Source organism: Eretmochelys imbricata, chromosome 2, assembly GCF_965152235.1.
Source record: "Eretmochelys imbricata isolate rEreImb1 chromosome 2, rEreImb1.hap1, whole genome shotgun sequence".
In the NCBI taxonomy this organism is placed as follows: domain Eukaryota; kingdom Metazoa; phylum Chordata; order Testudines; family Cheloniidae; genus Eretmochelys; species Eretmochelys imbricata.
The window spans coordinates 132,032,718-132,052,069 of NC_135573.1; the positions used below are offsets into that span (position 1 = coordinate 132,032,718).

Consider the following 19,352-nt stretch of genomic DNA (forward strand, 5'->3'; position numbering starts at 1 on the left):
CCAGCTCAAAGCAGGACCAATCCCCAACTAAATCATCCCAGCCAGGGCTTTGACAAGCCTGACCTTAAAAACCTCTAAAGAAGGAGATTCCACCACCTCCCTAGGTAACCAATTCCAGAGCTTCACCACCCTCCTAGTGAAAAACTTTTTCCTAACATCCAACCTAAACTTCCCCCACTGCAACTTGAGACCATTGGTTCTTGTTCTGTCATCTGGTACCACTGAAAACAGTCTAGCTCCATCCTCTTTGGAACCCCCTTTCAGGTAGTTGAAAGCAGCTATCAAATCCCCCCTCATTCTGCTCTTCTGCAGACAAATAATTCCCAGTTCCCTCAGCCTCTCCTCAAAAATCATGTGCTCCAGCCCCCTAATCATTTTTGTTGCCCTCCGCTGGACTCTTTCCAATTTTTCCACATCCTTCTTGTAGTGTGGGGCCCAAAACTGAGGCCTCACCAATGCCAAATAGAGGGGAATGATCATGTCCCTCGATCTGCTGACAATGCTCCTACTTATACAGCCCAAAATGCTGTTAGCCTTCCTGGCAACAAGGGGACACTGTTGACTCATATCCAGCTTCTCGTCCACTGTAACAACTAGGTCCTTTTCTGCAGAACTGCTGCCTAGCCACTCGGTCCTTTGTCTGTAGTAGTGCATGGGATTCTTCTGTCCTAAGTGCAGGACTCTGCACTTATCCTTGTTGAACCTCATCAGATTTCTTTTGGCCCAATCCTCCAATTTGTCTAGGTCCCTCTGTATCCTCTCCCTACCCTCTAGCATATCTACCACTCCTCCCAGTTTAGTGTCATCTGCAAACTTGCTGAGGATGCAATCCACACCATACTCCAGATCATTAATGAAGATATTGAACAAAACCAGCCCCAGGACCAATCCTTGGGGCACTCCGCTTGATACTGGCTGCGAACTAGACATGGAACCATTGATCACTACCCGTTGAGCCCAACAATCTAGCCAACTTTCTATCCACCTTATAGTCCATTCATCGAGCCCATACTTCTTTAACTTGCTAGCAAGAATACTGTGTAAGACCGTATCAAAAGATTTGCTAAAGTCAAGGAATAACATGTCCACTGGTTTCCCCTCATCCACAGAGCCAGTTATCTCATTATAGAAGGCAATTAGGTTAGTCTGGCATGACTTGCCCTTGGTGAATCCATGCTGACTGTTCCTGATCACTTTCCTCTCCTCAAAGTGCTTCAAAATTGATTCCTTGAGAATTTGCTCCATGATTTTTCCAGGGACTGCGGTGAGGCTGACAGGCCTGTAGTTCCCAGGATTCTCCTTCTTCCCTTTTTTAAAGATGGGCACTACATTAGCCTTTTTCCAGTCATCTGGGACCTTCCCCGATCGCCATGAGTTTTCAAAGATAAATGGCCAATGACTCTGCAATCACATCCGCCAACTCCTTTAGCACCCTTGGATGCAGCACATCCGGCCCCATGGACTTGTGTTCGTCCAGCTTTTCTAAATAGTCGTGAACCACTTCTTTCTTCAAAGAGGGCTGGTCATCTCCTCCCCATTCTGTGCTGCTCAGTGCGGTAGTCTGGGAGCTGACCTTGTTCATGAAGACAGAGGCAAAAAAAGCATTGAGTACATTAGCTTTTTCCACATCCTCTGTCACTAGGTTGCCTGCCCCATTCAGTAAGGGGCCCACACTTTCCCTGACCTTCTTGTTGCTAACATACCTGTAGAAACCCTTCTTGTTACTCTTAACAGCCTTTGCTAGCTGCAACTCCAATTGTGATTTGGCCTTCCTGATTTCACTCCTACAGGCCTGAGCAACATTTTTATACTCCTCCCTGGTCATTTGTCCAATCTTCTGCTTCTTGTAAGCTTCTTCTTTTTTTTTTTTTTTTTTTTTTTTTTTAAGATCAGCAAGGATTTCACTGTTAAGCCATATTTGGTCACCTGCCATATTTACTATTCTTTCTACACATCGGGATGGTTTGTTCCTGCAGCCTCAGTAAGGATTCTTTAAAGTACAGCCAGCTCTCCTAGACTCCTTTCCCCCTCATGTTATTCTCCCCGGGGATCCTGCCCATCAGTTCCCCAAGGGAGTCAAAGTCTGCTTTTTGAAGTCTGGGGTCCGTATTCTGCTGCTCTCCTTTTTCCTCTTGTCAGGATCTTGAATTCGACCATCTCATAGTCACTTCCTCCCAGGTTCCCATCCACTTTTGCTTCCCCTGTTAATTCTTCTCTGTTTGTGAGCAGCAGGTCAAGAAGAGCTCTGCCCCTAGTTGGTTCTTCCAGCACTTGAACCAGGAAATTGTCCTCTACACTTTCCAGAAAATTCCTGGATTGTCTGGGCACTGCTGTATTGCTCTCCCAGCAGATATCAGGGTGATGGAAGTTCCCCATGAGAACCAGGGCCTGTGATCTAGTAACTTCAGTTAGTTGCCAGAAGAAAGCCTCGTCCACCTCATCCCCCTGGTCTGGTGGTCTATAGCAGACTCCCACCATGGCATCACCCTTGTTGCTCACACTTCTAAACTTAATCCAGAGACTCTCAGGTTTTTCTGCAGTTTCATGCTGGAGCTCTGAGCAGTCATACTTCTCTCTTACATACAACGCAACTCCCCCACCTTTTCTGCCCTGGCTGTCCTTCCTGAACAGTTTATATCCATCCATGACAGTACTCCATTCATGTGAGTTATCCCACCCAGTTTCTGTTATTCCAATCACATCATAATTCCTTGACTGTGCCAGGACTTCCAGTTCTCCCTGCTTGTTTCCCAGGCTTCTTGCATTTGTGCTCATACTGAATCCTGTCCTGGGGTGTCCCTGGTCAGCCGCTCTGTCCTTCCTTGGCTTCGGGCAGAGTCTCAGCTGCTGCACTCTGTGAGGGCCTGCTTGTTGTAGACCTTCTGTCTGGAGCTCCAGACACACACAAACTCTGTTGCTCTCCCTCTCTCCAGGCTCTTACCCTCCCCAAACAGCATTTCCTCTTGGCCTACGCTCTCTAAGCCCCAAAGGGGTTACATGATATATAATGCACATTTTCATATGTATTAAAATAACTTAATGTAGTTAAATATTACCAATTTTAAAAGTGTGATTGAAGAAACACATTTTTCGATAGAGATGATGTTCTAATAATTGGATGCCTTCATGGGTTCCTCTGTGACTGTTCCCAGTAAGGCAATCTAATAGCAATAATTCACTTAGGGTAAAAGCTGTTGCTATGCAGATGGCCCATGCATCACTTAAGCATTACTTAAGACCTACTTAACTCTTTTAAGGCCTTAATCAGTGCATAGGGACATGTACCGGCTGTGTAGTTGGTTGATTTTCATCCTAACTACAGTAGGAAGCTATCAGCTCTATGTTTATAAAGATTTTTTTTCTAAATAATGTTCTCCAGCTCTTCAGTTTTAAGATGACACACACTGTTTTCTGTTTTTTTTTCATTTGTGAGTTCCATAGCTGAGTTTTTGTTCCACAATAATTATTGCTTGTCCTTGTGCATAGTTTGCAACTTAGCATGACAATAGTCTTCTAGCATTTTGGTTTACATGCAATAAGGTTTGATTATTTAATATATTTAATAATTCTCTTCATATAATCTTTCTTAGAGTCTGGGATGAAGAACAGCTGGGATCTGGGTAGTTGGAAATTTTGCTGCGAGGATAATTTCCTAAAAGGCAATTATAAACATAAAATCAATATTCTTCCCACACATGCAGAAAAGCCTTAATTTTGTGAAAAGGAGAAGCTTGCAAGTGAGGGGAAAATATAAGAGCCTCTACGGATTTAGATTAGCTCAGCAGCTAGTGCTACTTAAAAATTAAACTAAATGTCTATCCTTTTCTGTTGTGAAAATTCAGCCATTACATTGGGCCTTAGGGAGCAGAGACCAATGGGCAATTTGAGGGATCTCAGGCTACGTCTACACTACACGCCATTTTTGGCAGCATGTAGTGTACATACCTGCAAGCCCCCCCCCCCCCAGCATGAGTATAAATAGGAGTGTAGCCAGTGAGGCATGGCTTAGATAAGTAGAGTAAAGATATGCCTGAGGGGTATGAGTATGTATGCAAGCATATACCTTGTGTGCTGTCTACTTACCCAAGACGTGCTTCCGATCTACACTGCTATTTTTAAACATGTGGTGTCTCACTGCCTCCCCACTGCTGGAGTCTTTCCCCGCTGCAGGAAAAGACTCCCCTGTGAGGACCAGTTCTGGAAGAGGGAAGACATCAGTGAAAGGCTTCAGCAGTTCCCTGCTGCTGGACCACTACTTTGTCATAGGGCAAGATACCAGCAGCTAAATGGCAGTAAGGAAAGGCTCTGCCAGCTCCAGGCTGCCAGAGCTGACTCCAGGAAAGGCTCCATCAGCTTGACCTTTCCCAGTGGCCTCCTCCCTGCTAGTCTTTTCTTACCTCAATGAAAGGCTCTGGCAACAGGGAGCTGCTGGAGCTTTTCCCCACTGTTCCCCTCTGCCAGAACCTTTCACTGACACATGTAGCTACAACACTGTGGTGTGGACACAGCCTGCTTTTCCCTGTGGAGTGTAGCTATACAGACACTATCTGCTGCCAAAAATGGTGAGTAGTGTAGATGTAGCCTCAATGTGAGAAATCTCCAAAATGAGATCCTCATCGAGATTTCCTCCATGCTGCCCTGTTGTACCAGCTATGCTGAAATTTGTCACCAGCCAAACCATACTGCAACAGCTGGAAATAGTTTTCTGCAAAACTTTGATTTCTCCTCCAGCCCGTCGCTTTCAATCAGATATGGGTCTCAAGTTTAATCCAGACTACCTCAATACATTATTAAGTGGCCTCAAGGTAAAGGTTCATTTTGATGTCACAAAGAGGTGGACTTTATTAAGCAATAAATCCTAGTAGTTGCTGATAAACATATTTAGATTATATTTCAATAGCCTGTATCTTTATTATCCAAGCAATTTTTTTTTTTCAAATTTAACACACAAATTTGCATGCCAAGTTAGAATCAAAGTTCACCCTTTTTTGAGTTGGCTGAATGGGGAGGAAATATGGTCAGAATTGTTTTTAAAAGCACTCATAACTCAGAAAGAGTCAATGGGATTGTGTTTAAGATTTATGGAAAAACTGACAGTCCAGCTATGATGAAGCATGAAAAACGTTAGCCCCCCGCAAAGTGAATGTTTTGCAGATCTGAATGCAAGGACATAGGGTGCTAATGAAAACTATTTTGCAACTTTAACTGTAGAGGGCATTAAGACTGACATAAGAGTGCCACTTGAGGAATTATCTCAACTATTGAGCAGAACTTTACTGCCATTAAACATGAATCAAGTCAATGTTTGTATAATAGTCACACTGCATAACTCTCCTGCTCAACTGTTATTTTCTTCTTCTCTTGTTCTTAAAGTTTTCAATTATACAATTATTTCAATTAGTAATATGTATAATGTCTCTACTTCTGGTCCAAAAGAGACTGGCCAGTGACTGACACATCCTTTTTTAAAATGGCTTAGTGTACAATGTATTGATTATTCTCCTTTTTTTACAAGATAACATCAGATGAAGTAAATCCCCAAACTATTTGACTTTGATTGTTTTACATTTAAAAATTGCAAATGTTTCTCACCTTTTATTAAAGGTAAGCCTGGTAAGAGTTGAACTATCCAGGCTCAATTTCTTTAAATTTTCAGAGCATGTGGCTTCTCTCTAATTCTCTCAGCAGGAGATATGACAGGAGAAAAAATAAATAGGCATGTGTTTGTCTTTTATTATCTGATGCTGGTATGAGAATCAAATCTGTCAAGCCAAAGAGCAGCAACCTACTGCTCCAAACATAAGAGACATGGGGGTGGGAGTTTGGGGGGGCAGTGGTTAATCCCCCATAAGAATTGTTTGGAATCACCTGCCTAGCAAGGTTGCTGAACCAAAGATATTAGGTTATTTTAAAAGCAGCTAGTATCAAGACCGTCCCAAGGAAATATTGTGTAAAAAGAGACAACCCTCAATGATCTGAATGTTTTTTTACCTTTTCCACTATGTTTTACATTCTTAATATACTAGAATCAGTTGTTAACATATGATGTGCCCTGAGAGATGGAAAGGAATACATAACATAATAACTTACGAAGAACATAAAATGTATCCAAGAGTTAAGAGCTAAGGGTTTTCTGTTTGTTTGAGACAGCTAAGAATTCTCTCTCTCACTCTGTCGCTCTCTCTTTCTCTCTCTGGAGCTGGGCAAATAATGTGCAAGAAATAATTTTTGATGAATTTGCCTTCTTTTTATGTTCACAGAAAGCCTGTGAGCAAATGTAATTTCATTGTATGTATAGATTATTTGAACTTAGTCAACTAAATAGGTTTTGAATATCATTTACAGCATTGTTTGCTTTATTTGAAAACTGAGATTTGTTGCTTAACTGTATTTGGTCACATAAGGTTGATAGTATTGCCTTTGTTCCCCAGTTAGATAAGCATAATTCTTATAATCAGGTTTTTATTGTAAATACTCCTGGAAGGTAAATTTAACACTCAGTTTTCAAGAGTATTTTAAGTATGTGATTTTAAAAATTGATCACACGACAGTTCTTGGAAATTAAACACAAAAGGGTAGCTAACATGGCCAAAGAGATTTGTATTTAAATTCAAATAATTTCTTGTGAAAAATTATTTTCTTTATTCACCTACTCGGGGGGTTGGGTGGTGGGGAGGGTGGGTATTCCCACATCCATGACAATAGCCAGATGATTGTTCCACTTGATACAGTCATCCTTGTGCTTTTCTACATACAGCAAATTATTCACATATATTCCTCACATGTCCAAGGTAGACGAGAACATTTCCCAGGATCTACATTGAAAATAAATGAACTTGTTTCAGCAAATACCAAACATTCGTGACTGACAAATAGGGATAAAAATTCTAGCTAGAGCAGAAAACTAATGTTTTCTCTAAACAGCTCAATGTCATAAATGTGCTTTGTTACCCAGCAGCACAGTTACAAACATAGGGCCTGCCCTTGCAAAGAAGACTATGCAGCTGTAGTCCTGTAGTCCTCACAAGACCCCCATTTAATCACTGTGACTCCATGTGGGTCCAGGTTTCTGCCCTGATGCAACAAGTTACAGAATCCAGTCCCCAGATCTCTATGATGTGGATTTCTGATGGAATTTGGAACAAGTCCTTGATACATTACATGGAAACTTCAGAACTTAATTTTACATCATTTCTCTGGGTAACACAGGGAATATAAAATCAATATTACTTTGTTCTAATTTCCTTACTGGTGAAATCAATGCTGGGTTTTAATTAGATAAACTGATTTTTTTTTAAGCTTCCTAGTTTAGTTTTGGGGTTGACAGCAAAGAGCTGAAGTAGTCTCACATTTGAAGAAAACACTGTATATTTGTTAGCAGCAGACTGAAAACAAACCCTTGTTTATCAAGTAAAAATAGAATGCAAGACCGAATGTGAGAAACAAATTCAGACTTTACAATAGCATCAAAGTCTGAGTTATTATCAGGTAATATAGTCTAGGTGTTCTTAAAATTCATCACAGTCTTAAAACTTCTTTTTCAAAATTACAGGTTACAATTCAGCAATGAATTTAAGTTCATATTTAATTTTCAAATGTATCTTTAAGTAGATCCAGTGCAGTGCATAGTTTTGAAAACACTTTTTTGTAGGATTAATGCTATTTTTTCTGTTATTCTTCATGACTGAAAGTGTCTCTTAAAGCAGAAACTGGGAAAAAAAAGTGTCCTTCTGAGAAACTCATGAAGAGTTGTCCTGATTCAAAATGACAGCACCATCTGTTGTTCTCAATAAGACTGAGGCCACAGGCTGTCCCCAATTAAGACAGTGGCAATTTTGGCCCAATCTTCTTTTGTTCTCAGTAGGTCTGAAGCCACAGGCTGCCATTAGCAAAGGTTGGCAGTCTGTAGCCTCAGTAGCTGTGCTGTAGTGACACCATGCGGAAAAAAAGTATGAAATGATGTTTTCACAAATCAGTTTAATATGTCTTCATTCAAAATGACAGCACCTTTATAATGCATTTATAATGGTGTTAAATATATTTTAAAGTGTTTTTAATTTACAGGGGCGGGGGTCGCACTCAGAGGCTTGCTATGTGAAAGGGGTCACCACTACAAAAGTTTGAGAATCACTGCCCTAATGTGTGTTAATGAGCACTACGTTAATACATGCTAGGGAGCTTTTAGTGCATGGAGTAGGATCTACACCGGCCAGCTAATGCACAATGCGTCACACCCTCTAGTGTGCATTTCCATGCCTTGTAGCCAAGACCTTAGACAGCCCCAAGAGTTCTGTCTACGGGTGCAGCACTGCCCTGAATCTCCACAGGACTGTGAGCAGCAGACTTGCCCCCAGCTTGCCTCTCCCCCCAACATAGCCCTCCCCCCTCAGCCCTGTCCTCTGCTTACCCCCTATGCCAGGGATTAGGAGAGAGTTCTCTGAAACGGCCTTATGGCTGTCTTTCTCAATATCTATGCTGAAGGAATCCTCCCCTGCATGGGACTGGGGCTCTTAAGGCCACTTGATACTGTTCAACAGAAAATCAGTGGTTTCTTGTTTTATTGTCACTTAGTAATGAGTAATATAGGTAGGCTTGGAAGGTATTTTTATTGGTAAATGTCGATGAACATTCACACACACACCCCCGATGAAAAAATATGTCCAGCAATTTTAATTGAAATGTATGGATGGGTAAAGTAAGAAAAATGCTGTTTGATAACTTTATTAGAGCTTGATTTAAGCATATTTACTCTGCATATTTTGACATGTGATGTTAATAGTTTGTGATTTAATGTTTATGGAACTTTAACCATTTAAATCTCAACAGCTACTGTCATTAAATAATTATTGTCTAACTCTCTCCATTGTTTGATTCCCCCCATAATTCCCTGAAACTATGAAAGTTTAAATAGACAAAAATCAAATAAAATGCTTAAAACCCATAATTATGTGATACTGTGAAAATTAAAACTGATAAAAAATCAAATATTTAAAATTATAAAAAAATCAAATAAAAGAAATTGAATTCTGCCAAACCTAAATATAGGTCTGCTAGTATAACAGTACTGGGCATATTTCTCAATGAACTCAGTAATATTAAGAAGAAAAGGAGTACTTGTGGCACCTTAGAGACTAACCAGTTTATTTGAGCATGAGCTTTCGTGAGCTACTGTAGCTCACGAAAGCTCATGCTCAAATAAACTGGTTAGTCTCTAAGGTGCCACAAGTACTCCTTTTCTTCTTGCGAATACAGACTAACACGGCTGTTACTCTGAAACCTGTCAGTAATATTAAACTCTCCCGGCTCCATATCAACAGCCATTGGTGTCATTGTATCATAATTGCAGCTTCTCTTGTCTCATTCTTTTTTATAGGCATTTACGTTACATAATAGGCCTTTTTACGTTATGTCTAGACAATGGGGTGCATGAATACTCACTTCAGATATAAACAGATTTTGTTCAGTGCAATGAAGTTTTGAGTGGTAATCACTCTTGCAACTGCAAGAGTTGGGAAGGAAGAGAACAACTCCAAGCTTTTTACATTTGTAAATGTAGTTACAAATGTTTCCTTCACCAGATGAGGTGGGAAATGAACATAGAGAGTTATATGTTTACTAAGGCTGCAAAATACTCATGCTACACTGGCTGTTGCCTCTAAACCTTATATTGAAACACATGTTTCAAAGTATAAGAACTGGGACTTTTCTGTGAACATAGATTTTTACCCCACTGTAAGGAGACTGGTTCTGTCATTCTTGCCTACAAAACAGTGATCTGCTCTTTGAAGAAATCATGTCCCATAGTCAAGGTATGTGTAGTGTGTTGATACGTTGATATTTTTGTGTGGATAATATAAACCAGTGATTCACACCACAGTGTATTTTCCCAAATGTTTGCTAACAAGAGGTATTGTGCTCCAATTACTTAATTATCTCTTGAACTAGTATTTTATCTTTTAGTGGCCATCAGAACCTGCTTGTACAAATACTGGATGTCACTTAGAATTCTGGCTGGTGCTCTTTATGGTCAGAAATGTATATGGTTTGCAGTTTAGTATGGTCAGTATTCTGAGGTAATTGTGTTCTCTGATTAGCAGGCACGATGGGTGTTGAGCATTCTGAAATTCTGTTTCTAGCTTGATTACAAATATTGTCCTAATATTTTTTTCCAGAACATTATCAGCTGTATGTTCCTGAATCAGCCCATGTTGGGTCAGCAGTAGGCAAAATCAAGGCAAATGACGCAGATGCTGGTTCTAATGCAGACATGAAATACACGATCATAAACGGTGATGGTTCTGGAGTGTTTTCCATATCCACTGACAAAGAGACACGGGAAGGAATTATTTCCCTGAAGAAGGTAAGCAAATGGCTTTGGAAGTGCTTCTGTAAATATAATTAAAATGTTAGTGAAGTCTGCACAAGACAAGGAGAGGTCAAGATGGAAATGTTTGTTTTAATTTGTAAACTTACTAGAGCACATATTGATCCAATGCTAATATAATGTCTCCATCAAAAGCTTTAATTCTGTGTTGGAAGTGCAGAAGGAGAAGGAGATGGGAAACAATCTGAAGGCAACAATTAATTAAATATTCTGTGCTTCTAGAATGACCAGAGTTCAGTATTCAGTAATATCCAAATAGACTGATAGACTGATTAAACCATGTAGGATTTTTTTAAAAGTCCCGCCCCTTGCAAGTGGCTATATTGTTCATGAAACATTTTGGATTAAACAAACTAAGTACAGACAGAGAGCAAGAGTATAGTTGTCCCCAAATGGCTTGAATCCTGACCTAGAAGGTTCATCTATGGCAATGAGAAATTCAGTTTAATTTTCATGCCTTTTCAGTCCTTGACCTCCCTGCTGAGACTACCGGAAAGGTGCCAATTATTGAGGTGGTTTATATAACATACACACTTACACCTTTGCAAATAGACTGAAATCACTAAGTAGCTATCAGGTGGTTATAACATATATGAATTATCCATGTTATCCAGATTCTAGTCAAACTGTTGGCCCTTAGACAAAAGGCTTTGTGCCATATATGGTGATGTTTAACTGAGTTCTACACAAATGGGTTTATGACACCGAGTTCATCTCATATCTGCATTAAGCAGGTCCCCTGAACTGAGTTTCTAGTAAATTCCCCACAAAATACTAAGACCCCTTTGTAGGATGTGACTGGATTTTTGTTTAGTTTTACATGAAGAAAACAGGAATTAACCATACACTGTTATAATTAATTAATTAATTAATTTTTTAAATTTTTTAATTAATTAATTAAATTGTTTTTAGATTTAAGTCTCTGTTTGGATTAACAGGCATCAATTAGTTTGTTTTTGTTTTGTTTTTTAATGTGGAGCTGTTGTTTACCTGTGTAGGCCTGGATTATACTACACAAACAAGCAATGGAAGAATGCATTAAAATTCATATTTTACTAATGTATTTGCTCACTTTCAATGAAGGCAGGAAGAATGAAAAACAATCTCTGGAAGATATGAAGAAGGGGAGATGTTGGGAGGGAAGCTCCAGAAGTGAAATCAAACAAAACTTTTTGAAAGAAAATATACTCCCCCCATCTCACTTTTCATGTTTATTGAAATATAACCAAAAACCCAAAATTAGAGTCAAAGTAAGAACAAATCACAGATACAAAAACACACACAAAAAATCCACACACAAAATCCAAACCCTCCCCACCCCAGAATTTTTGTCCTTAAAACTAGAAGATCAATCCAGTATTATAGGGCCCCATCTCAGCCTCCATTCCACCAAGCTCATACTTTTTTATCCACATTGCCAGTGACTGAACAACTGCACAAATAGCATGAACAAGAGTTTCAGGTGTGCCATTCTGTGCTTGCCCCAGACAGCTGAACAGTGGCTCTGCAGAGGTAGTATAAAACCATTGTATTAACAACTACCAGAGTTTCAGAGAAAATGTCTGTCTTTTACTTATTGGAACAGATGCTGAGTCCTCTGGTGTCTGAAAAAGATCCAAAAGTCAATTTTCCATAAGTCTGGCCGTGCAACAATGGAACTCTCAGTTTTGAAGCCAACAAATCCCAAATGCAGATGTAAAGGGAACAGAATAATAAAAACTGCTCCACTATCTCCTCTGACCCAGGATCCTCTTCATCTACTATGTGCTTCCCTCATAGGCTACTTCTAAAATAGAATTTACTATGAAATACCTGCAACCATATGTCCCTGTACGTGACAGGAACTCTGTTATTTTGAAGGTTCTATAATGACCTTACTGAGACACTCTTTTAGGCAATTCAATACTTCTAAATGGCATTCGGAGAAATATTCCATAAGCATGCTCTGGTTTAGAGCTCTCCTAAATTGAGCCACCATGCTGGAATGCTGTTGCCTGAATTTGCCAATGGGAAATACATTTTAAAGTAAGTGTAGGTTAGAGGGAGGCTGCTTGACTGTTACGGGGGGGAAATTACCCTTTTTTCCCACCAGTTACTCCATTTCTTCCCCTGTGACATATCCGAATAATACTGGGAATTGAGTTACCATTCTGAACTCTCAGCCATGCAAAGCCTATGAAAATTAAAAATACAAAGAATTCCATCAAGAAAGCTTCAGGGCATAACAACCCAAACCCCCTTCTTTAACTGGAAGGTAGACTCTCCAGTCTTCTCTCCATTAGGTTACATTATTGCCCCAGAGCATCTGAAAAAATAACCCGGTTTTCCAGGGGCAGGATACCCATATGCTATATAAATGCAAAGGACTAATAGGAATATTTATAGTTAATATCATCCTTTCTGCCAACATTAGTGTTCATCCCTTCCACCTCATCACCTTAATCTGGCACCTTATCACCTTAACCTGCTTCTCTCAGTTCTACTCAGCAACTGAATCACTGCCCAAGACAAGTCCCAAAATATCTGTAACTCCGGGAGGGCTCATCACAAGCTCCAACTTCTCTGAAAGAACAAAAGAGTACCATGAAATCCCCACCCACAAAAGCTCTTCTTCATGTTAATTGCTGCTCTGGCTGCTGAATAATTATGTAAAGTGTAAAGAAAAAAAAAGTCCCCATCTTCTGTACTGCCCACCAGCACTGTGACATCATTTATGTGGATGAACATTTTCATTGACAGAGTGAAATTCCTCTTCCCCTTAATCCATGTATTTATGCCCTAAAATCCTATTACTATACACTGCCCACAGTAAAGTGTCCAAAGAAAAATAATACAACGGACTCAAGGGACAACTTTGTCTTATCACAGAATATAGCCTCTCCCTTCCACTCTTTTACTAAAGGGCATAATACATGAACATCCAAGAGCTGCAGCCAATTAATAAACAGTAGGGAAATACCACTATGAGACTGGACCAACCATATATAATACAAGTTCATTCTTGTCAAAAGTTTTGGTCCGATCCAAGGACAAAACATAACTCTCCCATTTCCCCCGTCAACCAATTTCAAATACTTCCTGCAAACTACACAAAGTGCCTGCCAGCATGTGACCTTGAACTGCATTAAACTGAGTAGGATGCAATAATTTCCCTGCTTTTTCTCCAAACTTTTTGCTAGAAAAGCCAAAATTTTGTTTCCTGTTTTCAAAATGGTATTAGGTCTCCAGTTCCTGATGTCTTCCCAATCCTGTTTTTGAAAAAAAGAGAGGCCTTCATAAAAGGAAGGTCCGATGTACATGTATTCAAGGTGTCACTGAGAGCACTGCAGAGAGGGGATTCGTAAACCTTTGATAAAATTTGACTGTGTAATAGTCCGCCCTCAGAAAAGTTCCTTTCTTCAGTGACAAGACAACTACATGAACTTCCGTTTCCTCTATTGGCCTCACAAGTGAGTCCTGTTCCTGAACTGCCAGTGTTGGAAAACCTGCAATACTATCCAAAAACTGCTGCTGCTAGAAATGAGGAATGGTTTGTCCCTAAAAGAGCTCATTGTAATATTTGTAAATTATCCTCCACATGCCATTAGAGTCCCTGCAGACCTGCCCAGTGTTAGGATCCTGTAACCCCACCATAACCCAAAATAGTCTCTTTTCTTTACATCCTGAAAACATATCAGAGGAGACTATTGCACCTTCTGGCCTCAATTTCTTTGCAAATATAGCTGATTCCGGCTTTCTCCTTCAGTACTGAACCATTTCCTACTTAACTTCCCCAGAGATCCTTATTTCTAGGCATTCCCCACCTTGCAGTCAACTATGAAGATCTCTCAAATAGCTCTGCAATGCTAAATAATGCCTAATGAGATGTATGCAGCTGTCCTGAAAAGGAATGTCGACAGCTCACCAGATTCCTCTGTGTCCATTCCCAGCACTCCATCTGGGGTTCATGAAACTTCCAAACTATTTCTCTTTCTACAAAGATGGCTTCAACTTTTCTAATTGTCACTGCCCTATTAAGTAAATAACCATTTAGTTTCTAATAGCATTGACCCAAAAATCACTGTTCTATACTCCCCCAGTTCAACTTGACCAAGCAGTCGTCAGAAAACTCTACTGGCTGCACTACACATTGTCCAGTCATTGAAGTAGCTTTTGCATATACCCTGTCCAATCAACTACTCTACAAAATTCTCCTCTACAAAAATGTGAATTCCCCCTCTTTCACTGAATGAGGATACCCAAAAAACATTTCTTAATCCAGCAACAACCCACACTGCTTCTAAGTAAGTTGCATTAACTCATAACCCTGCCAATTGATTCACACTGTCAGTCACTGCAGCTAAACAATTAAAATCTCCCATTAAAAACAAGTGTCATAATGTCTGTGAAAAAAAAAAGGAGCAACCTCTGTAAATAAATCTTTCCTCAGCTTTTGATGCTGTGGGTTATAGATGGTGCCACAACAATACCCCAGCCCAAATAACAGAAATCAATGAATAAACATCTTCTCAGCTGCAGTTCTTCTATGCTTTATACTGATGCTCCATAAGTATAAAACAGTACCCCTACTCCTTCATATGTATCAGATACTGGGGACCAAAAAGATGGTCTCCTCCTCCACTCTCTCTGCGCTCACAAAATGTGACACCTAGAATATTGCTTTTGTTTCCTGGATCCCCATGAAATCCAAATCCTGCCCCTCCAAAAACTTAATAGATCAACTTCCTCCAGACCACACTCAGAATGGAGTGCATACTCCAAATTGCAATACCATCTATACAAAGGAAGGTCCAAGTACTTACTGGTACTTGTGATTCCTGTCTACTTGACCACCTCGTCACTGTTACTAATCCGTCTGATTTGCCCACACACTCTTTCCTTTAGCCACTTTTTCTTTGTTGGCTGGTTTATTATTCTCAGCTGTGGGGGGGCCTTCTGAGTCCCCAGATATTGATCCCAACTGACAGTTCTTTCTGAAGTTGCTCAAGCCCAGTAACCCCTGGGTCCGTTTCCCCTAATGAATGCATTTGTAACCCACCCACAGGGTCATCTCTCTGCTCTCCCTCATCCAGAAGAGTGCCTAATACAAACTGTATTATAATGCTGCCTGTTGGATCTGTGAAAATACTATGTGTTTCTCTGGGAGTCGTCCGGAATTGGGCTCTATCTCCCGGAGGCTACTGAAGCCAAACTGGGATTTTTTAGGCGATAAAGTCTGGTGGTGCAGCAGGGCTAAGGCAAGGTCCCTGCCTGTTCTGACCCCACTCCACTCCTGGAAGTGACTGCCAGGTGCCTACAACCCGTGGGGGGGGGGTATCTGGAAGGGGTGGGGGTCTGGGGGTCAGGGGCCAGAGGGCCTTGAAGAAGGGGTGGGGCAGGGAACAGGGCAAGGGTGTTTGGGTTTGTGCGATTAGACAGCTGACAACCATATATGTGGTTCAGACAGCTGTAGGCCATAACCCCAGCAGTCTTCTCGGATCCTCTCTTTTAAAAAATCCTACTGTTCTTGAAGCTCAGCACATAAAAACATGCTGCCCAACTATCAGGTCTTCTATACCAGAAGCTGCCAGTCCCTCCCTGGTGACTTGGCTTCCTGCACAACCAATTACACCTGCAGATGTTCCTTTCCAATTTTCTCTTTTTCTTCGTCATCATCTCTAATAGACTCCTCCACATTATTAGTGCTTGTACCCTCTTCTGTATTATCCTGGCTCTCAATGGTTCCCACTCCCTTGCTCTGATCCCTTCCCAATCCTTTACTGCTAAAGAACAAAGTCAGTCCTTCTCTCAAAAGTAGGGAGGCCATGCTGCTCAAAATAGGGCTTTCATCAATCATTGCAGGGCTGCTTGGAATCCTCTGCCCCCCAGCTCAAGGAAGGAGGAAAGGTCCTTGCACGGGTAGGAATGCAGTCTTTCCCTATTTTGCCATGTCTCTGGGCACTGCCTATAAACATGCCACTTTTTACACACACACACACACACACACACACACACACACACACACACACACAGCATCTAATGAAGTCCCTGCCATCCTCAGTTTTGTATGCATTAGAACAAAAGTGCATGTACTTCCTCAAACACTCTTTAATTCCACAGTTAAGAGAAGTGCATGGCTTCCAAGGATGCCTACAGTAACTCTGTTCAGAACCTAAATAAAATATTTTGGCAAGATGCTGAACTGTATTATTTACCTGGAAAAGTACAAAGGTGCCTTTGAATTCACTATTCCAAACTCTACATTGACCCTATATTTTAATTGGAGGCTACAACACTTTGGCATAACATGAAACCCAGCGCAGAATGTCTGTTTCATGTATGTTTTTATTGTGGAAGAAAATAGTCACAGGCTTAATGGAAGGTTGGAATAAAGAAACGGCTACTATATCATCCCAATCCCTACTTCCTTTCACAATTCCAAACCGCTCCCAGAAAAAATCCAGTTCGTTATCAGAGTGAAAGCTGACAATGAATTCTCTGCTGCCTAGCAGGTGGATCACAGTTTTCAGCTGTGCAAGCGAGAAACCTAAAGATTTTAACAAGAGTCAAAACAACAAAATCCCTAGTGTGACCTTTGTCTATGTCCTCTCTGTAGCTCGGACGTATCACAAATCTATGCCAAGGCATCCTAAAATAATCCTTCCATTGTGAGGCACCCTGCCCAGAAGCCTGATACTGATTGGCTATGACAGCTGCATGGGATTTGTTCCTGGGTGGCCCCTCAGAAGACATAGAGTCAGAAATAGACAAGTTAGGTCCTTCCTTATTGTCATTATTCCATGGTTGCTTATTCACAACAGGCCTTTCTGCTCCCTTATCAGCACTGCAGCTTCCCTCTGTGTTTCTGGGGTCAGGAAAAACAAAAAAACCCTACTTCAGAGTCTTAAAAAATGATTCTTTTAGGGCACCTTTCCCTCTGGTCAGCTCATATTCTTAATAATCCTGAGTGAAGTCCATTAAAGTGAATGGACCCCTGCAACAGAGGAGAGCCCAGTACTAGTCCCCTCTCCAATCACAGAGGAAGGGGGAGTCATAGGTGTGACTGCTAAACTGCCCTACACCCCTACATTACTGATACAGCCTGATTGTGGCAAAGCTCCAATGTATTCTTGCCCTCTTGAACACCCAGGCAGAGTTTGAAATGGAGTACGCCCTGCAAGCCATTTCCCAGAGTAAGGAGAACTAGTTCCACTATATCTATACCAACAACTTCCTTTGTCAGCTGCTCCCCAACAGCAGAGAAAGGTACAGAAAACTCTTTCTCCTTTTGAACACGTACTCCTATTGCCTGTCCCTTCATTGCAAATCCTTCCAGTCCCCAAGTGAAGTTCCCAAGTCAGCTTCCCTACAGATACATTTGGCCTGGGTGCACAACCCCCTCAGGCAACACAGGAACAAGGCTTATAACGTCAGCTCATAGAACCATGGGATCTACCAGTCTGCGCACAGTAACTTCTGCATCAGTTTCCAAACAAACAGACTTTTCCACCATCACATCCAGCAAACACACTGGAGGAACAACACTTCCTTCAGCTCCAGCCAGTGAGGCTGCAACCATCTTGGCAAGAAGAAGAAATGAGAACAAACTCTCTCTAGTATAAGCACCTAACAATAGTCCTACATCTAAAAGTAGATAAAAAATACCTTTATATGACACCTCCAATATTGGCCTATGCATTATTATTTTTTATTTTACAGTATGCACAACTAATTTGTATATGAGTTATGAGATTTTATAACTAACATTTCATTTTATTGTGTGGGTTTTTTTTTTAAAATGGCTCATATGTCTATCCAAATCATGTCAAGTTTTGATTCATTTGTTTATAGTGAGTGGGTAGCATCTGCCTTTTAATATTAAATGTGTCTCTGTATAGTAAGAGTGACAACTGATGCAGATGCATAGAAATAAATTCTGCCCTTCTTTGGGTCCCTGCAATCCCAGTAAAGTCAGTATGGTTATATAAATGTAACTAAAGTCATAATCTGGAACATTTTGTTTAAAATAAGAGTGGTTCAAACCTCTAAAAGCTCACTATGACTATTGCCCATTAAATGCAATACATTGACATTTTAAAAACACGAGGCAAAGGTGCAGAAATTGCACTGATACTGTATACTTCAACCAGGTTAAAATCTGAGTTAACTCCATTTATGGCTGACACTGTAGCAGCTGGGAAATGTTCATTTTCACACTATTTTGTTTTAGGGTACATTCAATGTGAACACAGCCTGTTTTTGTATCATCATGCAAAATAATAGGTGATGTGAGTCACTTGCACATTCAGACATACAAGGGCATATTTTGCTGAGCTAATACTATGGTTTGGATGAGCTTCAGAAAATTCCTGGCATCCCATGTCCCCTGTATTGCCTCTGAGACATTATACTATCCCCACTGGCTATATATACATTTTAAAAGCGTCCTTCGGCAATATGTTTAGTGTTTGGTCAATTCTATAAATGGATGCCTGGAAGGCATTTAAGATCTATATTTTTATCAAGAACTTGAATATGAGCCCCTAAACTAATTCTGTACTCCTGTGATTCCAGTTCAGAGAATGGAAGGTAATTTCAGATAATCTTTAAAAATCTTTCTCCTTGTTTAATCACTGTAACATTTTACCTCAAATAGCTTATCTCCGCTAAGATCACAATCAGTTTTGTTCAGTAAATAAAGTTGCAACAGATTCTCTAAAACATATAAGAATATCCCTTCCCTCTTGCTTTTCTGAGGAAGAATGTATTGTATCATGAGCACATCAGAAAAGCCAAATGTAAATGTAGTAACTAAGTCTACACAAAATATCTCTTCAAAATCATCTGAAATTTGGCAGGTTTGAAGTTTTGATGCAAGAATAAACTTCTCAGAGATTCACTCAAGGCTCTAGGCCAGGTTGGTCAACCTGACTGAAAAGCCCACATCAGCTTCTGTGAGGATTCTCTCTAACCTTGTTGTGGTCTGACC

The 19,352-nt window shown here is 40.5% G+C and overlaps 1 protein-coding gene across 1 annotated transcript in view; it reads left to right on the top strand.

Moving 5' to 3' along the window:
• Window positions 1–19,352, top strand: part of CDH18 (cadherin 18) — a 245,119-nt gene that overhangs the window by 153,360 nt on the left and 72,407 nt on the right. The window contains exon 5 of the mRNA XM_077809160.1: window positions 10,173–10,360. Within this exon, the coding sequence (XP_077665286.1) occupies window positions 10,173–10,360 (188 nt within the window). The remainder of the gene's footprint in view (window positions 1–10,172; window positions 10,361–19,352) is intronic.